Raw genomic sequence first — 22,983 nt, forward strand, 5'->3', positions numbered from 1 at the left:
AAAATAAAACAACACTTCATCAACATCAACAAATTTCCTCCAAAAACCCTTGAAAAAATTACATGCATACACCTAGATCAATAATACAGTCAACAAGAAACAAACAAAAATAAATCCTAAGATACTACAAACTACAAAACCTTACACTTTTGCATTCCATATATTCCCAACATCAGTGTCAAAATGATGAGCATTTGGAAAAAACTTGTAACATTCCAGTAAACACTAATTTTATTCAAAACCCAGGTACAAAACTAAAGTCCATACTATGTAAAAACTACACTGACAAGCAAAACAACTGTTTATAAAATACAATGCAACAACTGCCAAAACTTCTATATAGGAAAAACAAGCAGAAAAATGGAAACCAGAATTTAAAGGACACCAAAAAAAAACACCTTCACACATTTTTGAACACAGCAAATTAAATAAACATCACATAACCACAGAAAACACCCAGATACTAAGTAAGGAAACAATATAAACAAATACAAAATCAAACAAGTCCTACTTATACAACAACTTAAACCAAAATTAAACCAATGTAAAGGAACACCTTTATACCTATACTAATTAATAACCTAACATCTAACTGTAACGCTCTCTACAATCTTGTCCATAAGACATGCCTGACAGTGGTCAGTTGCAAACCCTCTCTTTGTTAACCTGAAGGTGACTTAAGAAAGCCGAAACGTCCTGTACTTTATTTTAATTAAAGTGCTAATACCCATACCAGCCATCTTGAGAGAACAGTTAAAAATAAACTTAGTTTTTCTTATAATATGATTGTTTTGTAAACTCTGTAGTCTGAATGATTATAATGCTGTAACAAGCTTGCTGTGTTACTTGTAAACAAGCATTAAGGTTTTTTTGTTACTTCAAAAATACTCCTCAATGGCCCAGGGGTGTGTTTGGGGAGTTACAATGCTGGAAACTGGTTTTGATACACACAGTGGGCAGAGCACAAGTAGCCCATTGCATAACTTTGTGCTTAGCTACAAACAACAACATATTATAATACTTAAAAGAAAAAAAAAATTTCTTTACCTCTTCCATTACCACAATATCAGACATGCATATAATTAATGTTACTTTTGTTTCTCGCATGATTAAGTAATACACAATATATGGAAAAAAATATTTAAATTAATACAAAAAATTCATTTTTAAGATTCTAGACCCAAATATACCTATATTAGTATCAATGATATTTGCAATCATTGATTATGCCAAAACATTGGGCATTTTGTGGCCTTAACTATGTACTCAGTTAATATTTAGATTGCTGATTAATAATTGAAGTTTCAAATGGCTGTACATGAAGATAAAAACATGAAAATGACAGATTAAGGTATTTCAATGTGTTTACTAGTTATCTTGGATACTGTGTTAAACTTGTATTTGAGAACATACTTGTCTAAGTGAACCAGTCATACTTTATAGTTTTTGTTTTTATTTCTTGCTAAGAGAGCTTCCTAAAACTTTATTTTTCAGGTGTTTTTATTTCTGTAAACACTGTTTATAATGAATGAGTAGAGATGCATTCAGTCTTATTTATGTGGGAAAGTGTAAGAAGGGAGATGAATGTGTTTAATTGTATGGTATTGGATTCTCTCCTTTTACCTACATAACTTTTGTACAGCTATAATATATGTATTAGTAAACACCACTTATATATTTGTCTTAGAATCTATTTGTTAAAATACTGCTTAGTTTCATGGCAGTTGTAAAGTTTTATATTTATATTTAATAAGACATAGACAAAACTAATATCTTTTATAGTCTGAGAGGCTAAGAATGTAGGGTAAGGAGCAGATATTGGTGTTATTTGCTTTAATAAGCTGAAATAATCTGGGACACCAAATTGGTCTTGTTTGTTAGTGTTAGTCATTGTGGTTTTGATGATAGTTTTAGGAAATTTGTTGATGTGAAGAAGATAATTTTAGGTTTTGGATTTTTGAATTCAGATTGTCTTAGGAACGACAAGTGCTTGTAGCATTAGAAATGACAGTTTTAAAAGTTTTTTATTATTATTATTATGTGAGTTGAGCTGAATTCCAAAGTGTGTAGAGGTCTTTGTGGGTAGTCAAATGATAAACTCTAATGTAGAAACCTTGTTATTATTTATCTATGTGTTAATAAACTATAGTTTGATGTTCTGTGGTGAATTTTATTGAAGGATGTTATTTGCTAGTTGTTTCTAGAAAAGCTTGGTAGCTTGTGGGTAAAAAACAAACAAACCTGTTTTAAGTTGTTAGTTTACAGGGAAAAAACAAAAGTTCAGCGTATGAGAGTTTGTTCAATGGAAATCATGAATACATTCGGGTGAGTTATGATTTGTAATCAGCTATAACACACACAAAAAACTTAATGTACATATGTATGAGTTTCTGTATTTGGTTAATAAGTGGGCATATCAACACAGAATTGAGAAAGGAGAAATCTAGGTTATATTATTGTAACAGTAAATGCTAATGGCAATGCTGGTGTAAGCCTGTCCAAGAAAATGCCCTTAGTTAAGAAAGCATTCAATAATTCGCAGGAAAATCATTAATTACAAAGTATTGTTGGATATTTATATTCCTACTAGTAGTTGCTTAATAATGGGTTTCTGTGTCAACTTCACTATTTTGAAGACTGAGATTTTGTGTGAATACAGGAGAATCAGTTGTTTATACAGCAGACTAAAGTTGCAGAGTTTTGTAACTGTTTCTTCTTATGTTTAAAAGGAGAATAGAAGATTGTTTTAAAAAATATTTCTGGAAAGTGAAACTTCATTTTAATTTAGAACCAGTCAAGACAAGATAAACTTCAAGATGAAGATACAAGAAGCTTTCAGACACCTCCTCTAGATGGAGCTATGGTCACATCATTGGTAAAGATTTAATTGTTTAATATCAGTACTGAGAACTATTAAGATATAATAGTTGTACCAAATTTGATTAAAACCTTGGGTTTCTATTTGTTATAAATAATATAGTACTAAATGTCAGAAAGAAATATTGTTTAATGAAAGAGTTGGACAAGTGGGTGAATTTTCCATTTTATGGCTCTATAAGATAATAAGACTGATGGCTATAAGAAATTATGCTTGAATGATTACAACAGTATAATGAGTAATTTGCATTACATTTTATTCCTCTTGAAGGAGTGGTAAATAAATTAGAGAAGGGACACCTAGTATCAAATATCACAATTCTCCAAGTAGGGGAAATTGAGATTGTTTTGTTTTGTTTTACATTGCTTTATCAAATTAAATTTAATGAAAACATATATAATGTTAAAATTTGGATTATTAGCTATGTTTTTATGCCAAGTTTATTTATATATGTTAAATTCTGAATGTAACTCACTTAAACCTCTTGACATGCACACAAAATGATGTCCGTTCTGAGAGGGTTAAATATGATTAACCCTGAGACATGATGCTATCTTTAGGTAAAATTTGACAGTGTTAAGTTCTAAAACTGTAAGGATACTTTTTAAATGACTTTTTTGTCTGGTTCTTTTCAATGATATAGGTAGATTATTTTGGTGTGTGACCATCAAAACTTGAAGTATTTCAGTTTCATCTGCTCAATTAACCTGAAAAATAATTTGAAAACAATTTTTAAATTGGTTGAGGAAAACTTGTATTATTTGTTGTTTGTATTATATGAACCTGTTTAGATACATGTAGGACACAAAGTTAAAATATGTATTGTTAACAGAACATTGTTCAAGTAATATGACTTTAGAAATACAGGTTAATAGCTTTGTCTTTGGTCTATTTGAAAGTAATTCACTGTTATTTTAGTCACCAAGGTTATTTAAAAATTTTTCTTGCTGCTGTCAGAGAATATTGTTCACAATTACTGTTGTTACAGAATAGAGAACATCTATTAAAATTGTATGATTTTTTTTTGAAAGTTTGTTTTGTTGCTTTAATTTACAAAGTATGTCATATATTGTTAAGATCATAATTGATTTCAATATTTGTCATTATTAGCATCAACAAAACAACAAAAAGTATTTTATATACAACTGAGGCATCCCTGTCACTTTCTTTGTAATTTTGTGCTATGTTGTGTATTAAAGAAATTTCAAAATATATTTTAAAAATTCTAAAATGGTGAAAATTTATTTGTAAAGCATCTTAAATTTTCCTGTTAGAACCTACTTATGGTTTTAAAGTTTGTGACAGATAATAGAATAATATGTTTCATGATCGTCCTATATTTATTGTCTACATATTTAATTATGAGTACTTTCTTGCACAACAAATTAGAATATCGTAGATCAAGATAAAGTTTCAGCTGAGCTACCGGGCATCGTCAAACAATCTCCAGTAGTTGAAGACATTGATAATCCAGTTTACCAAAGAGAACCCAAACCAGATGTCTCAGATTCATTTATAAATACCACCCTGTTTTCTGTACACCAGACAAGCACGGTAAATCTTTATTGCACTATATTTGTGTTAGGAAATGATTCTGAATTCTTTTTGCATCTTGCTGTTGTTTGTGTAGAAGTGTCTTCCTCCATTGAGAAAGTGAAAACTTGGTAGCTTCAGTGTGTATGGCTCTTACAGGATATATAATTTGTTTCTTTTCTTATATAAGTAGTCTTTAAGGTTCTTGGGCATTAATGTCTTTTTAGTTTTTATCATAAGCAGCTGTTGATCTGTATATTTTATGCTTTTTTATTATTCATTATGATTGATACCATTATACCAAACCCTGTGTAAGAACTTTACTTATAATACTGAAGTAATTAAATGTGTACCTTGGTTTTAGTGTAACAAAGGTAAAGCAGTTTCTGCTAACTTTAGTCCTGTGTTTTCATTTTGTTCTTTTACACATCAGAAGTGACCAAGTTTTCATAATTGGTAATTGAGCTTAAATATTTATGTTTTATGTGATGTATCACAGATTAATGCTTTCCTATTTTTAAATTGTTTTTAGCCTTTAGGATGCAAGAATCCCCCTACTCACACTTCGTACCCTCCAATCCCACCTAAACCCCTCATTCTAGACACCAGTGATCTGAACAGTAGCAACAGCAGTTCGTCAGTTGTTGATCCCATTGGGTTTTCCAGGCTGCCTGGTGCGAAACCCCCTATAGCTCCACGTCCAAAGGTTACTTAATTTTTGTGTCATATCATGTTTTTAAATGTATATAGACTGTAGTTAAGAGTTGTCTAGTTTGATACAGTATGTCCGATTTGTTTATTTTTATATTCTTGTCTGAATGTGGAAACAAAATTTTATATCATGCTTAAGATATATATATATATAAAACATTACTAGATGAAATATTTGTTTGTTACATATTCCTGTATTATTTCTAAAACCAAATAATATCATTGTTAGTTATCTCTCTTTTTATAAAACAGAAAGAAAGAAATACTAGTATTCACATAATATCACATTTTAAAATTGTGGCATGAAAATATGCTACAAGTTCCAGAAATGTGATGTAAATATTTAGTGAAACAGCTAGATTTTGATATATAGGTTTCAGTTAGTTTATCTTCTGAAGTTGTACATTAACCCTAAAACTATTGATGAGAGTTGGGGTTGAACATGTTTTAATAAACTAAACAAGAAATTGTTCATAGGTCCACTTACTTTTTGGTTAGGTGAGTCATGCTATAAAATTTAAATACCTTCAAAATTGCAGATAATCCTGCTAATTACTTCTAGGATCTACTGTGGTGATTTTATCCATTTTATTTTTTGTTAGTGTTTATAAAAGGCAAGAAACATAAAATTACGTAACAAAATGTTGGTAATTTGAGTGTTAAAACATGTTCACATCTAAATTTCATTCAACAAAATATGAACTTTTTTAAGTATGTAATATTTGCAATATTTAAGTTATTTCTGTTGCATAAATTTATTTTATTTAGTTTTTGTGAAATCAAGTAACAATAATAATGAAGTGAATGTTCAAGATCATCTTGATTAATGTTGAAAAAAGAGGTGATTATAAATGTACATCTTTAACCAAAGAGAAAGGCATGACTTCCAAATCGTACAGCATAAGTCCCAAACCAGAACATTTTTTTAAACTAACTCATGTTGCTATTTACTTTGATGTAGAGCCTGGCATGGCCAGGTGGTTAAAACACTCGACTTGTAATCTGAGGGTCACGGGTTTAAATTCCCGTCACACCAAACATGCTCGCCCTTTAAGCCATGGGGGCATTATAATGTGGCGGTCAATCCCACTATTCATTGATAAAAGATTAGCCTAAGAGTTGGCAGTGGGTGGTGATGACTAGCTACCTACCCTCTCATCTTACACTGTTAATTGAGAGACGGCTAGCCCAGATAGCCTTCGTGTAGCTTTGTGCGAAATTCAAATCTAACCAAAATCACTTTGATGTTCACAATGAAATATATTTAAGCTTAAAATTAAATAAAGTAAGCCTGGTTATGTAGGTTTTGAATTTTGCATGCCAATGTGTGTGTTTGATAACATTCTTTTGTACTTTCTCAATCAGTTTTTTTTCCCACTTGTGTGAATGTTTAGAATTTTGAAAAAAAAGTGAATGATGGTAATCCAGAAAGACTGACCTTTAGTGAGAAAAAGCGACGGTTTGAGCAAGACACAGGACCCACTTCGAGTTCTGAGACAAAGCACTTTAGTTATCTTTCGGAAGATGAGATTAATAAAATGCAAGAAGAAGAAGGTAGGTTTAATGTGGACATTAGCTGAATATATATATAGATAACTGTTTTGTTGAATTTCTGTAAATTTCCAGTTGAATAATATTTTCCATAATATACTGTACCATGAGTGACTTCCTTTCTCCGACAACAGAGCAGACAAATATTTGCATTTTTTTATCACTATGAAGAAAACTTGTAAAGTTTTTACTTTTTCAACACTAAGATTAAGTAAATGTTTTGGGAGTAATACAGTCTTAAGTTAAAGCATATGTACGCTCAACATTATCAAAGTATATGACATCATTAGAGCCTACTGTATGGTCTATGTATAAAAACTGGCTTTCAGGTCAGTAGTTGTGTGGGCCACATGTGATGGTGTAGTAAATAGTTATGTTTTGCAGTGGCTTTTGTTGTAGTATAAATCATAAATTGCCCAAGAAATCAATTTTATATTTTACAAAATGTATGGTTTACAATGTTTTATAAATGTCATGCCATGTTTTTGAAGTGTATTTCAGATAGAAGTTATTAACTTTTATTATGAAAATATCAGGGATAATATTATACTCACAACAAGGCTGGAAAACATACAGGAAATTTCTAGATCACAAATTTTCAAAATTTAGTAATGTATTTGGACCTGTGTTAAAGATCAAAGTGTCCAATTGTGTATTTTATGCTGGAAATTTTGTACCTGTACTTCATTGGTTTTGTTAGTTTACAAAACCTTGTTATTTTAAATAAATATAAGTTTATTTTTTTCTTTTGTTACATTTATTCTATTCCAAGTAACTTGAAAGTTGCTTTGTAAGTTAAGAGTCTTCAGGGTGTTGTTTGATGACATATTTTCCCATATAAATTAATTTATTACTGATTAAAATGCTTTTCTGAATATTAATGTGCCAGAAAATGAAGGTAGAATCCTTTCATTAATGTCCCTTCCCTCCAAAGGGACTAATCTGCTCTTGAAAGCAAGCAATATAAATTAACAATAGTTCTTGAAATAAGTAAAACTTAGTTTGTTTTTAAACAGAGAGAAAAATGGCTTCCATGACCAGGGATCAGCTTCACTCCTTCCACTTGTTGGAAGATGAGGAAGAAGATGAAGATGAGGAAGACATAAGACGTATGAACAGTTATGGACAAGATGAGGTCGACAGGTGAGAAAAACCTTTGTATAAAAACCTTACTTCAGAACAACTGCTGCTATTATATAATCCATGTGTTTATAGCCATATAAGTAGCTCTCATAAATCAAACAAGGAGAATTGTATTGAAAATGTTGGGACAACATTTAGAAATTGATATTAATCCTTAAACAGTGGGAATGTTGTAGGTAGCATGGTGGCTGTCATTTATGAGTTAAAATGTAAGTGTCACTGTATAGACTTTATGGTGTTTCAGAAACACTGTATACAAAAATTTGTATACAGTGTTTGTATAATATGTTGTTATGAGTTTGATGTTTTATTTCAGTTCTTCATTTTGAAGAATTCTTATTGACAACAATGTTTAAGAAATTTAAGTTGTCAGTCTTAGCCATACATAGGGAAACTACCATATATTTCTTTTCATTTATGATTTATATATGTGTACACACACAATATTAACATAATCTTTGATCTAACCATTTATCACTACTACATAATTTTAACATCTTATAGTTTTCAAACCAAATCACACTTAATGTGTGCCTAAGTTTTACAGTACTAATTCTGTGGATGATTATTTTTTAAGACTGAAAATATTTGTAATTGAGATTTTACTGATTGTTGAACTGAATGTAAGATATGGTGTAGAGATGAAAAAATGGTTTTATGCCACAATGTCATCTTTGTTGAGTATAACTGTTTGATGAATAACAGGATATGTTTATGAAGAGACTTAATATAATATAGATGTAAATTTGATTAATGGAGAAAGATTTTAAATTGAAGTAAAATGATTGTTGGATGCCATAAAACAACTTTAAGGCTTCCATGAGGACTTGCTAGAAGAAGCTGAGTTTGATTAAAATAGCAAACAAATCACATATGTTACAAGTGTAACTAATTAGTTATAATATAAAATATTACAGACCATATTTATATGCATAAATTAATTAATATAAAACTTTAGGATTATTTTCAGGTTATAAACAAATATCACATTCTGACTTCAAAATGTGTACTGTACACTGCATGAAACATATGTCAATGTGAATTGTGTTGTGTTTCTGTAGTTAATAGTCTGCTGCTTGTATCATTCCACTATTGTATCATGTGTTGTAATTGGCACAGTACAGTGTAATTCTACACTTTGTTATTACTATGTGTAGTTAAATATAAATAGCCTTTAGATGTTTTAATCCATACAAGTAAGTGATATGTCTCAAGGAACATATAGTTGAAACATTTGAACAAAGTTTTTTTTTCCCTATTTTACTGCAATCATAAGATGCTATAGTTGAGCTTATTCATACATATAAATCTTTTCAACTTCAGAGGATAATTAATTTATTTCTCTATTGTCAGTTCCGTAGAGAAATTAAGATAAATTATTAGAAGACCTTATAGTGTTGTTTAGTCTGGTTTCTTTCACTACCTTCTCCTCATCTGTTTATGTAAAGTAAATCAAATAATTGTATGTTTACTTTCTGCCAGGTTTCTGTCTGTCCAGGACAAGACACGCAAAACCCAGCCGATTTTCTGCAGAGTCCAAGAATCCCCAGGTTGTCCTGCTTCACCTTTGTTTTGTGACAATCAAGAAGAAGGTTAGTTGACAAAAATAATTTAAATAACCATACCTTATGATGAAGAACCAACTGAAATATTAGAAACAATAATTATTTGGTGTAATAACAAGAGTTCTATTGACAATGACAAATTATGATAATTATTCATATGTTAATTAAAAGATAATTTTCTTTGTGTTTGAAGAAACTTGTGTGTGTGTTATTGCAAGCTCTCATATCTGTTGCATATTGTGAGATGATTACATATAGTTTTATGTATAGCTGTGGTAGCTAATGTTGACAAACTTGAACATAAAAACAATAGTTTAACCCTACCTGAACCACTAAGCTCCTTTCAAGTATCAGATGCACACATACAAATCAAATTTCAACAATGAAGATAATAATTGTAACTCTTATTTCAACAACTAATTACTTAAAAAATCAGTTTGTAAGGCATCTTTTGTTTGACTAGCAAATAAAAATAAAGATAATTAAATACGTGATATCCTCAGTTCCATAAACAACAGATTTGCAAGTTATTTTTTTATAATTTTTCTGTCCTTCCCAAAGCATATATTTATATATGCAAAATACTATTAGTTTTTAAGGTTGGGTTCTCTTTACCTTATTTTCTTTGTCTGTTTTTTGAATTTTATTACTACAATGTGTCATTCCTTTTTTGACCTCATGGAATATGGTCTGAGAAGCCACCAATAAAATTCTGCTTTTGAAAATAGCTACACCCAAAGATTAAATATTATTGGATAAAACAGGTTGTAAGCTAGTTACATCAGTGTTGAGTAAAATGGTGTGAAAATTTGTGATTTCATGGAAAATCAATTATATTTAGCTCTTGCAGAGAAGAAAAATGGGATCTAGTGGGAACTTTAGAATACTTAGGAAACAATTAGAGATCTAGGAATATTTGTATTTTTTAAGACATTCTTTTTATTCATGAAGATAGTTTAGTGGTAAATTATAATTATTTGAAAGCTGTGAAAAGTTCCTACTATCATGTGATATTAGGTAACCCTTGTTAAATTTATAGACTATTGTAAGCAGTGACAGAATAACCCAAAGACTCAAATATTCAGTTATTAACTTTATCATATTCAAATGATGTAGGTAATTAAAAAAACTTGGGTACTAAAAAGAAAGTGAATTTATATAAATTAATCTAAACAAATAATACTGTTAGAAAAGTACTGTAACCTACCATGGTCTGATGCCAGTTGTGAAAGTCACATAGTAGGTCACCAGTCTGTTAGTTTTTACTACATGTTTTATGAACTATAGCCATACTTGTACTACAATTAACAAAATAAAATATCAAATTCATATTTTAATTAACATTAAAACAAGTTTGAAAGGTTTTTCAAAACGTAACAAATCATAGAAAAACTACATCAAATCATATGAGCTGTTTAAAAAGTCTAATAAGCTTCATGTAGTTTGATTAGGCATTTTTTCTATAAGAAAGGGAAAAAAAAGACATGAATGTTAGCAACACTCACACACACATTCTGGTCTGTAAAGATGTAAACAGTTTGGATAGTGAAGTGCAGCTTCTGATGAAATAGTGTTACTTTTCTACATTACGTAATCTGTAAAGTCTGCATGTTCTTCTGTTATAAAGTCTGCTATCAATCAAAAGATTATTATAAAGTTCTTATTACATGAATTGTTTTCCATATTTGTAGTTGCTATTTTAATTTTGTGATGTATGCTTGTGTCATGTATTTAATTTTATTTGTATGTCTGTATTGTAGGAAACTGTGTGGTTATACATACCCTAGAAAATTACAAAGAAAGTTCTGACAAGCATAATGAAAAGGTATGTTATATTTAGTACTTGTGATTTATATGAATTATGTTTGTTGTTGAAAACAATTTCTTTCACCATTGATTGTATAGTTTTATATCAAAATTTCACTGGAGAGTGCATCTGAACCATTTAACAATATCAAGTTGAACTTCTGCTGTGTATTTAGTGTGTTAAAATGTTTGATTCCATGTAATAGATGTTGGAGTTGTTTTATGGCTTTTTGAGACAGTACACTTTTACCAGTTTGTTTTTCTTTAATAATATTATCCTTCTCTTATAACTGTAATTTTTCTAAAGGTACAAAAAAGTTGTGTATTTGGAGAACTCTTAGTTATGTACAGGGAAAATAATTCAAGTGTGTCTATTCTGTGATGTTCAATGTATTGTTAACATTAAACATTTTCAGTATTGGTTAAAAGATATTTTGTGTGTAATATTTACTGTCTGTTAATTATACTGTACTTTTACCATGTTATTTTACTTGTGTTCTTTTTTATGTCATACCCACAGTAAAAATCCAAATAACTAAAAAGTGGATATTGTCAAAAAACACAACATACATTAACACAAGGCTTAGCATTTTATAGACAGTAATACCAGTTTATTAAGAACAATATTAGAGAAATTTATGGTTTAAATTCTAAAAGCCAGTCAAGTATTAAAAATACCTTTAGGCCTAAAAATTGTCAGGAAATTGGGTGAACTGCAGACTGCAAATGTTTTTGTTTTTTCACATTCCTCTTAAATCATCCATTGCATTATAACTCAAAATTAGAGCTGTGTAATTAATAACATGTCAGATATGTGTGCAGATAACCTGTTTTTCATAACAATTTTTAGGCCTCTTAGTTTTTCAACATTTTACTGACTTGACATTAAATCTTATAAATTCTTTGTCTCTCATTGTCTGGCCCAAATGATGAGTTTTGGTTCTCATTGAAAATCTTATGGAGTAACTTGTGGAAGATAAAAGATATATGTGAAATGATATTTAGTAGACACCTCTGAATTCCACTCACAATCATTAAACTAATAGGAATGTGAGGAACAGAAAAAAATCTTTGCCTTAGCCTGTTTAAACATCAGTGAAATGTTAAACCTTGTGTTAGAACATTTTTTAAATAAGTATTCACTTGTTTTCACTGCTACTTGTGTGTTTTTAGAAATTTGCACACTTTATTAAGACACCCTGTCTAATAACATGTACATTAAGCTGTCTTGTATCTCTGAAGCTTTAAGTATTATAATTTTTCTGTTACTTGAGAGGGTCAAAATGGAAGATAAATAACATGTCAAGAAAACCAAAAGGATGGCTACTTTCAGTTAATAGGCCAGTTTTGAAAAGGAATGTTGAAGATGTTTAGAGAAGCATGAGGATAGGGTAAAAAGAGAATTAATTAATTAAAGTTAAAACAAAAGCAAAGGCGAAGAATTGAACAGAAAAATTGAAAAACATAATTTCAGAAATAACTTGTGGAAACAGTTGACTGCAAACTGACAAAAACAAAAGAAATGCATAACTAACCACAAGTAAAAAATAGCCAAACTAGACAGATAGAAAACTAATGAAATGTCTTGGTGTACTTCACTAGTAGAAGCAGAATTAACTGAGAGAACAAAGATTAGATTAAATAATTTCTGTTTCTGCAGTCATTCTTGATGCAAAAGATGTATTCAAAGTGTAAATTTTATTAGCTTCTTCCAAGTCTTTATCTACAGGGTGTTCGAAAAGTCACTGTGCAGTTTTGTAATCATATGTCTATTCAGTCTATTTCAAGCCAGCAACTGACAGCAATGTTTAGAAACAAAATAAACATAGTTTATAATTATCATTCATATTTACCTCCTGTATTCTATATTGAAACATGTCTGTTAATAAATATATAAGTGCACAGTGACTTTCCAAACACCCTGTACTTTAAATACACTGCACAACAATTTTTTTGAAGAGTTTTGCTTCCTGAAAAGTTTTTGCTGATTGTGACAGGTACCTGGTGGGTATGCACAAATATAGTTTTGGTTTTGCTTCATCACGTAGGAACTCTGAGAAATAGACAGTTAACTGTTTACCGGCAAAAATGTATTTAATTGCATTTATGTTTCTGATACGCTATTAAGTTCAACATATTTAAAAGTGTTTTGCTCCTGATTTTCGTTTGTATTCAATGTCCGGTGCACCACGTTTCAGTGTTCAACAGTAGTCAGCAAGCACTGACAGATTCCAGTTGCACTGATATCATTTTTCCATTGTAGCAATGCCCTTGTGAAACTGAATATTTCAATTAAACGGTACATGATGGGCAAATTTGTATATGAATTTCATGATCAGCAACCAAAAATCTATAAGGAACACCCAACAGTGTTCAAGAAGCAGAAACTTTGTTGTGCAGTGATATTAATGTGAATGTCTTATTTTAATGTTGAAAGAAAATTTTGTAGTTATTATAACTGATTTATTTAGGTTTGTTTAGTCTTTTATTGCATTTTAGTTTGTTCAGTATTTCACTTTTCTCTTTTGTTTCATCTCTACATACTTTGTTAATGCAAAAAACTTTATCACATGATAGTCCATGTAGTAGATTAAAGAATGACAGCTTCTGTAGTGTCAGATGATTTTCCTTATAAATGAGAGTAGAAGGCTGTCATCAGTGGGTGTGGTCAAAGCTAAACTTGAAAGTTTTGTAGAAGTTTGCATGTGAGGAAAAAAAGGTTAATGTTTTCAGAACCAGTTATTCAAGTATCAAACATGTTATCAGTTCAACTTTTCCAAGTTTGAAGTTGTTGTTTAAGGTATGGCGTCATCTATAAAGGTGTTTCCAAAAGTCGTGAGCCATATGAGTGCTGTTCATCTGGATCATAATATTTATTGAATTCAAGTCTAAAAATAGTAATAAATATGAATAAACAAATAATGTTGTGCTATTGATTCTTACCATAAAAATCTGATTTGTCAGTGACTTAAAAGTGTATAAAAATTACAAGTCTCTTGCTTAATCTGGTTCACACCTCAACAGTCAATCTTAGAAATTCATATGTATATAATGCCCAGTTTTCCATTGTGCGTTGTGTCTCGTCCAGTTTGCTGAACACTTGTACTGGGTAAAAGTGCTCATCACCATTGAATATGGGTGGGAGGTGTAGGGTGATTGACATAGTACGAGTTATTCTTCTTTACTTTTGCATACGAGTTCTTAAAAGAAAGACATTTTCAGTTAACCAGTTTGACACTTTCCTGCATTTCACCACACTGATACAATAGTTACATTTTTGTCCAAATACATCCTAAACACATTATCATCAGGCTGGGCTACTTGAGATACCAATAATTTCATTAGTGGATAAAAGTCTGTCTGTTAAAGAGACAGTAACACCAAGAAAATTTATGTACATGATGCTTGGTAGCAGGGTGAATAGGTGGAAAATATTCTCAGTTTTTATCTGTTGTTTGGTGATATCACAGTGTGGAAATATTAAACAGGAACTATCTTATTGCACTCTAAATAAAACTGGCCAGAGTGAGGCCTAGTGTCTGACATATTTGGACTGTTAAACTGAGAGATCATGGTTGGCCGGTTTCTTTAAATTTCACTCCACATTGCCTCTGGACCTTTTGCTATGGATGTGCCATAAATGTGATGGTCATATCTTATTATTTGATCAGAAAATAGTAACCCTAAGGTTGAAGGTGAATACTGTTTACTAAATCCTTCCTTGTAGCCTGTTAGTTCAAGATTTTAGACAGTCATTGTGTAGGTAGTCTTTTGCATGAAAAAATCTGAAACAAAGGAACCAAACAATTTTAATGAAGAACCTAACTATTTCATTTTTTGTTTATCTCAGAAAAATGTCCAGAAGCTATCAGATCATGTTTTTCTTTATTGGGATTGTGTGTATGAAATACTTTTGATGAATGTTTTTAATGAAGTGATAAATATTAGTTTATGGATTTAAATTTTTGGAAATGCTGTAAACCATCTAAAGAAGTAAAATTTAACCCATAATTTTAGGTAATTTACTGTAATTTGTATAAATATATTTAATTTCAATACTAAAATTATTTGGCTTTTGAAAACATTGGTCATCAAGTTATTTGGGTCGTTTTTTTAGAGATATAAGTACATTTGTATTTTATAAAGTTTAAAAACCAAGCTTAAAACAACTGAAAGTAAATGTATTGTTTACAAATGTGTAAGAATTCTTGTTTTTTACTTCATTTGTCTGTTCAAATCTGTGACAGATTTTTGGTTTTAAAGTGATGAAGAAGACAGGTTTACTGTTGTTTCTTTACATGTGTGTGTGAGCATGTGCATAATAATTAATTTTTTTGTATATTAGATATTAATTTCTAAAAAAATTCATTTACTACTAATATTTAAAATATTTTTCCTAAATTTTTTCAGGTAAACTTAATGGCTGAAAATATGTTGTCTTTGGAACTTCAGGGTGAAGATGATAAAGAAAGATCAAATGGTGAGGAATAAACAAGTGAAATTGTGTTAAAAATTGTGTGAGTAGATTTTGTTTTCTCTTGAACTCTTCTGGTAGACACAGATCTCTTTTTGCAGAGGCTCAAACAAAACTAAGCAGAAGTAAGAAAACTTTAATATATCAACAAGTAGTCCCAACCATTATGAATGTGCATTTAACTTCTTTAACATTATTCATTCCTGTTTGTACATGCCCTTGATTGTTACTATGGCATCATAGTTTCAGAGACAACAGAGTATTTGGTAGAAAAATAGGGCCCTGAAGCTTCAGCGTGTAAAAACAGACAAAAAACAAAGCATTGTTAACAAGTGTGCATGTGTGATGACTGTATACAGAATAAATATTTGTGTATTAAAATGTGTAAAATTAGATATAACTGTTGATTTTGTTCAGATACATTACTATGTAGTGAGTGTATTGTGCTTTTTAATGAAAGTGGTGCAAATTTTTGTAACGTAGTATTTTGATGATAAAGCTAGCATGCTGTTGAATGAAGACTATTTATGAATGATGTTTATTTTCTAGGGCTTACAGAAGACTGCTCTACTAGTGAACCACAGAGCCCCCTTACAGAAAATGAAAGCAATATTATTTCAACAGCCAATCATAAATCAGGGTCCCCTGGAAAAAAGAAAAAGAAAAAACGCTCGAAAAAATGAATTACAATTCTGGAACTGGTAACCTCCCTTTGAGAAGTTAAATAAGGCACACAAGTAGTAAAGAATGACCAAAATATTTTTGTAAATAACTTTTGACCTTACAGAAAGTTTTAGCAAGTTTTTAGTGGTATAAAGGTGTATGGTTTTAACAAAGGTTTTTAAATGTGTACATTTGACTACTGGACTGTATTAGACTAGTTTATATCATCTTTAGAATATAATTACATTTAAAAAGGGCAATATTTTTATGCTGATATGGAATTATATAAAGCTCATTCTTTAACAGTAATTTAGCTATGTATTGTGTGTATTAATTTCTGGTCTATAAAATGTGATTTGGTTAATTATATATTAAAAGTGAAAGCTTAATATGAACGTTTGTTCTAAGACCATCACATAACTTGAATATTTTTTAAAGATGCTATTGGTCCAGTAATATTTTGTTGAGAAATTTCAAGTACTGTACATTTAAATAAGTATAAGTCACATTGTTTCATTTTACATCCTAAATAACTTGCATATCTGTTTGCACTTAATTTCTGTGAAGTAATTTCCATATGTATGTCTACTGTGTTTTTATTAGGTAGATATGTTATCCCCTTTGTGTGTTGTTAAATCACTAACTAAATTCCCTTTTAAGATGTACCCCTTAAACAAAACTTGTGTAAATGATAGTTGAAAAAGAAAAGATTTATTGTGATTTAGTACTGATGTTTTGCAGGATTAGAGTTAAACCATATTAGAGGCATTCTGTTATGGAAGTTGTTAACAAGCTAATAGGCAGTGAAAATACAACTTTCTTTAGAACATGCATGTAAAATGTAATATTGTGGTTACAAATGTTGTGATCAGAACATAATTATATATATATAGGTAGTTTATTATAACAAAATATTTCACTTAGCCAAGGACTTGCAAGGTGTTTTCATTTCACTTCAAGTGTGTATTTTCATTATGTGATGGATATGTATCTTCCAAGAAAACAAAAGCTCAAAAAAGGCAGCTTCTTAAAGCTTAGAAATGAGTTGTGTTTGTAGAGTAAGCAGAACTGTGTATATATGAATGTTAAGACTGTGTTATTAGAAAAAGATGTTTGTATTTATCAGCTCTATTACCTGCTTACTTTCAGTGTAATAAATATAGTTTGTAATGTTTATATTATTATGTTCCAGTCTGTTGTTTTGTGCAGGTTTAACATTTGAAATCACGTGATTAATAAAATATTTCACTAACAAATTATTTCATTGCTGTTCTAAATGTTTTTCGTTTTATTGCACACTCTTTACGTACATTTTAATTATATTTTAAACCTGTACAATGTGTATAACTGTGCAGAAAATAAAAGATATTTTGTATAATTGGGTATTGTAACAGTTTTTTAAAGCAGGTGCTGCATTACCTAAAAGTTTACAAATTAATTGACAAAATTTATAGAATCCCAGGCTTATTTTTAACTTTTGTGCCATATTAACGAATTCATGTCAATAATTATATTCAAATATTTTGATTATTTCATGTTACTTAAAATTAGTTACAAATGCTTGCAAACTTTTAATCTCTATTTTTATGAATGTGGTAACTTTAAAAAAATTAATATTATATTCCTTAACTGAAAGAAATTCCTGCATGTTTTTGCTCAGTATATGATTTATTATTAAATATCTTGTATTTACAAAACATTCTAGAAATTAGACTGTAACTTACAAAGCAGTGAGGCCAATATGTTGTAGTTGAAAAGCTTTGTTTCTTTGATGTTTAATGCTTGGTTATTCTCTGATTTTACTTCATTTATGCTCGTCAGTCAATTATAATGTGCATGTTTAGTGTTTCTATAGGGCCTGCCTGTAGGTGAAAATAACAAAGACACGAATGTAATAGTTTGGTGCATAATTTAAGATATATATAGATTGATGCAGTGGAAAACAAGTTTTTGAAAGTATTTTTAAGGAGAAATTTAAAATTTTTCATTAAAAAAGGTACATTAAAGTATACAAGTTAAGAATATGAGCAAGGTGGGAATTTGATAAGGGTTTTCTTATAGGTACTGTATGACTGGTCCATACAGCACACTGACATTTATATATATTTTATCTACATATGTGTGATGTGCATTTCTTAATTAAAATTTCAAAATCATTTTGATATTATTGAATTTCTGAAATTAAAAGAAGCATGTAAAAAAAAAACCTTTAAAACATAATGCCAATAAAATATTTAGTGATAACAAGCTTTCTGCTGTTTTAATACTGAAAATACTTGGGAAATTAAAATGCATTAAGAAGGAAAAAAGTGTGTAAAGGTAAGAACTTGTAATTATTTTACTATGAGTAATAAAAGATGATGGGGAAAAAAGCAACAGGATTGTTTCTAGTTTCAAAATTTCCCAACTGTTTTATACTTGGATTTTATTATTGAGGTAACAAACCTGTTTGCAACTGTTCTCATGTTTCATATTATTTCATTATAATGCTAGCCTAAACAAAAATGTTTGTATAAAGTTCCATACATTTTTATTTTTAATAATATATTAAAGTATTTTTCTTTATATTGAACCTGTTAAGTCACTAATAAAATAATGTTTATTTTTAGTCTTTATGTATTTTTCAGAAATGTAATCCATTAACAACAATTTATTGTATTTATATTTGTGTTAAACATTTCCTAAGAGGTTCTTGGAATGTCAGCAATGTATAAAATGTTATTTATTTCCTCATTCATTGAATGAGAAAATTTATTTCATAATTACCACACACAGCTCGACGAACATTAGAAGATTTTCTACTTAAAAACAAATGTTTTAATTTTCTTTGACAGAGCAAGAAGTCGAAATAAGAAAATGTATATGAATAATTTCACCTTCTAAATATGTCAATAATAATGTCTAATCTTGTTTTCGCTTTGCAATTGTTATTGTGTGTTAAAGCTGTTGACATTCCTTAAAATTATACACCAAAAGGCAATCCAGAATAAGATGTTAAACCATGAGCAGGTCATTTGAAGCTTTCTTAATGCTGTTATTTTATAGGGGTGGTCTTAGTCGTTCTGGGGCGTTTGGCAGAATTTTGTAAATTCCATAATGATGAGGAAACTCGGAAGTAGATTAAAAGGCATAAACTGAGGGGCCTCAGAGTAAGACTGTCTGTTCTTTTCCCATCAGTACATATATGTGACCCAAAAGGTTGATGCAGCGTATACGTTTGTATACCTTTAAAATATGAACAAGATATTTCTATTTTAATACTATGTTAATGTTATTATTTTTTAACAGTAATGACTAAGAATTTTTCTTATTAGTATGTTATGTGTTAGTAAATATGGGTTATTATCCTATTGCCTATGGCACCATTGGTCTCCACCTCCATAGCTTTGTAAGATGTTGAATAATCTGTATATCATCACTCCAGGGAGTACTATTATAATTTAATTTTCTAATAATGCTAAAAAGATGGTTGTTTTGGATGACAAGACTACTAGGCATATTTTCTGAAAACTTTATCATTCTGATTTACAGCCAAACTATCAGATATTTATAACAAAATTGTATGTGGTTGCTCCTGTGCTAAATGTTAATGCTTTTAGCAATATAATAACTGAAAAAATTTCAGGAATAACAACAACAAATAGTATGAGAAACCCTTTTTAAAATGTGTTTGTATTGGTAGCATTCTCTTTGAGAAATAAAACCCTGGTGACTTGTTAAATATATACAATCTGTTTAAATCTTAAACATTCTTGTCAGTGAGATCTTGCAGGCCTGGTGAATTTTATCCACTTTGTTATTGTATATTTCTACATGATTTGATGTATATGTACACAATATACTAAAACAGTTTTAAATATGCAAGTTATCAAGCCGTAACAACCACAGTCAAAGTTGCAGTGGATAAATGACTCAGTGCTACATGTTGAGATTATTTTACCTTTCATATTTGTATAACAGACCTAACAGGGCAAACGTTTTGTACATTCAGGTTATAAAAATGAGTTTATATCAAGGATTTAGAACTTGCACGATGTGTATATAGTTAGATTTGAAATTTTTTGAAGCAGGTGCTGTTTTATATAGTAGTTCACAATTTAACTGGCAAATTTATAGAATCCTTGGCTTTTTTTTTTAACTTTTATACTATATTAATCAATTCAGTTAAATAGTTATATTCAAATATTTTGAGAATTAAAAAATACCAGCCAACATTGATGCTAGTGTCGATATGGTAGTGGTCATATCATCTGTATTAGTTCAGAAACATAATTCTTTCCAAATCAGTTTCTAAATGTTAAAAAAATTATACATGAAATGTAATTTTTATATAAGAACATTAATGTTATTTTAGCAGCATTGTAGTTTCCCAAATAATTTTTACAACATTTAAATATTACAAATAGTTTAATAAAGGGAGAATATTTTAACAAATCAGGTTATATAATACCGTATGTTCTTAAAAGCAATACCACCATGAAGTGTTTCTATGGTTAGTAACTTATATGATCACTCTGTTGTAATTACAAGTTAACTAGACTTGGGTGAACATACAAGATTACTAACCATAGTGGTGATCAACATCTTATTGCCATAATCCTTACTCCCACTTATTGATAGTAGTGAGACTGTCTGCAAAAATTTACCATCTTAGAAAAGAAATTACTGTGGTAAATATATTAAACATTTACATAATTTACATTAGATGGTTATCATACAAAATTAGTTGGGTAGGGAAAAGAAGTGATGGTTGATATGAGGAATACAAATATACAACAGTATCTTGAAAGGTCATTGATACAGATAAAACTAAAGAATAAAACATGCATATATATATAAGTTTGTATGGTATAAAAAATTGTTGTAACGTACAATACCTTAATAAATAAGCAAAGTAATAACTTTTATTCTAATCCCAATAAACCATGACATGTGAGTAAATCAACCTTTTATGTGTAAATAATTTTGTAATATGTTGAGCAATAACAAACTTGTAAAATGTATACCAGTTTGTTAACAATAACACAAAATACAATATCTAATTAAAAAAGTGATGCGATGTAGGTTTTAATTAAGTCTATTTCACGGCTGCCTTATGGCACTTCTGTAGACTTCATGAAAAGTTTGTACTTTTTAAACAAGACACTAAAACATCTTGTACTTTCACTTTGTCTCTGCTTCACAGACATCACTTTTCATTAGTGTATGGGGTCCAATATGTCATCAGAAATCCATATCCAGAAATAAAAGCCAGTGAAATCTTCTTCATTATGTCATAAATAATGTCTAAACATACTTTGACAAAAGAAATAGACTTTGATTTTAGTTGTTTAATTTCCCTACCTTACTCTTATCTTCACACAATATACCTTGAAATATTTTCTAATAACTAATCAATTTATTGAGAGAAAAAAAAACAAAAACATATAAAGATAACTTTATCAAAATATCGAAAATACTATCAACACACTGAGCTGCGGTAACAAGTAAAGCTAGGTATGTGTTTTGTTTTTCCCTTCTTAAATGGTTACTTCTATTTTTAATTATTCCATCCTTTGTTAACAATAACAATAAGTAATTCATACAAATAAACTTAAGATACCAATACTGGCTATTACAGTATACCATTGGTAAATTCCATTCATTTAAATCCACAAATGAAATCAAAGTAATATTTAAATTTCACAACATAAATCTGTTTATGGAATACATTACAATGTTTATTGTTGTGTAATATACTGGAAACTAGTCCTCGTTATCACATATAGGTGAGGTACAATAAAACAAGTTCTTAATTCTTTTACTGCAACTTAATCCTCTCAATAAATATTAAAATGTTCTATTAATATCATTTTTTCATCTTTGAGCTAGCAAACATTCATCGAAAGTGGAATAAAATATACCACGAAAAATAAGTATAGTTAAATCGTTTAAAAGTCACTATACTAATAAAAATTAGTATATTTGTGTGTAGATTAAATATATGTGTACCCTTGTAAACTTTAAATTTCTATAACTTTACAAATATCAAATTCATTCAAAGGACTGTAAATATCTTTTAATATTATCTTAAACTTTTTTACTTAAAATTTGTGACAATAAAAACTTTAAACCATCACTCATAATCTTTGAGAACAATAAGGTTAACAGAAGCTCCCTTTGAGGTTAACCATCTCATGCACCCTCAAAATCAAAACAAAAATCTTTTGTTTCATATTTTGCTTATTCAAAATAGTGCTGCAATTCTTTTTCCTTCAATGTTTCTTTACTTCATTCGTAACAGCATGAAACTTCCTTTTAAATGTTTCTGATGTGCAAGTGAATTTCTTTCTGTTAATTAGTCAGTCAGAGCTTCAGTAACAAATCGAGTACAAGCTTTCTTCCATCGACACTGTGTACACCAAAGTTCTCTGTTTTCCATTCCATAAACTTTTCTACACTTACGTATTTCAGATCGACCTCTTTTGTGCACGGTAGAAAGCTTAGCAGGTGGTGAGACAGACTTAGGACTCAGCCTCACGTACTTTGGTGACAAAACCTGCAGGAACACGTCAAAAATTGTGAAAAAGTTAACTTTAGCAAATATCTTTTTTTTATATATATATTTATGTTTTCATAAGTTATACACTGAATATAATTCACAAAATTAAATATTAGGA

The 22,983-nt window shown here is 29.5% G+C and overlaps 2 protein-coding genes across 3 annotated transcripts in view; one reads left to right on the forward strand and one right to left on the reverse strand.

Annotated features, from left to right (window-relative positions):
• The window catches only part of LOC143223332 (protein lap4-like), a 79,641-nt gene extending 61,942 nt beyond the window's left edge, over positions 1-17,699 (forward strand). For both annotated transcript variants that reach the window (XM_076451199.1, XM_076451200.1), the window contains 9 exons: positions 2,789-2,875; positions 4,268-4,432; positions 4,944-5,117; positions 6,517-6,676; positions 7,690-7,816; positions 9,299-9,408; positions 11,142-11,206; positions 15,598-15,667; positions 16,211-17,699. In XM_076451199.1, coding sequence (XP_076307314.1) covers positions 2,789-2,875; positions 4,268-4,432; positions 4,944-5,117; positions 6,517-6,676; positions 7,690-7,816; positions 9,299-9,408; positions 11,142-11,206; positions 15,598-15,667; positions 16,211-16,344 — 1,092 coding nt within the window. In that variant the 3' untranslated portion in view covers positions 16,345-17,699. The remainder of the gene's footprint in view (positions 1-2,788; positions 2,876-4,267; positions 4,433-4,943; positions 5,118-6,516; positions 6,677-7,689; positions 7,817-9,298; positions 9,409-11,141; positions 11,207-15,597; positions 15,668-16,210) is intronic.
• Positions 17,700-20,712: 3,013 nt separating this feature from the next.
• LOC143223333 (zinc finger protein 704-like) overlaps positions 20,713-22,983 on the reverse strand; it is a 43,969-nt gene continuing 41,698 nt past the window's right edge. The window contains exon 7 of the mRNA XM_076451201.1: positions 20,713-22,862. Within this exon, the coding sequence (XP_076307316.1) occupies positions 22,662-22,862 (201 nt within the window). The 3' untranslated portion in view covers positions 20,713-22,661. The remainder of the gene's footprint in view (positions 22,863-22,983) is intronic.

This window comes from Tachypleus tridentatus, chromosome 8 (assembly GCF_004210375.1).
Source record: "Tachypleus tridentatus isolate NWPU-2018 chromosome 8, ASM421037v1, whole genome shotgun sequence".
Taxonomy (NCBI): domain Eukaryota; kingdom Metazoa; phylum Arthropoda; class Merostomata; order Xiphosura; family Limulidae; genus Tachypleus; species Tachypleus tridentatus.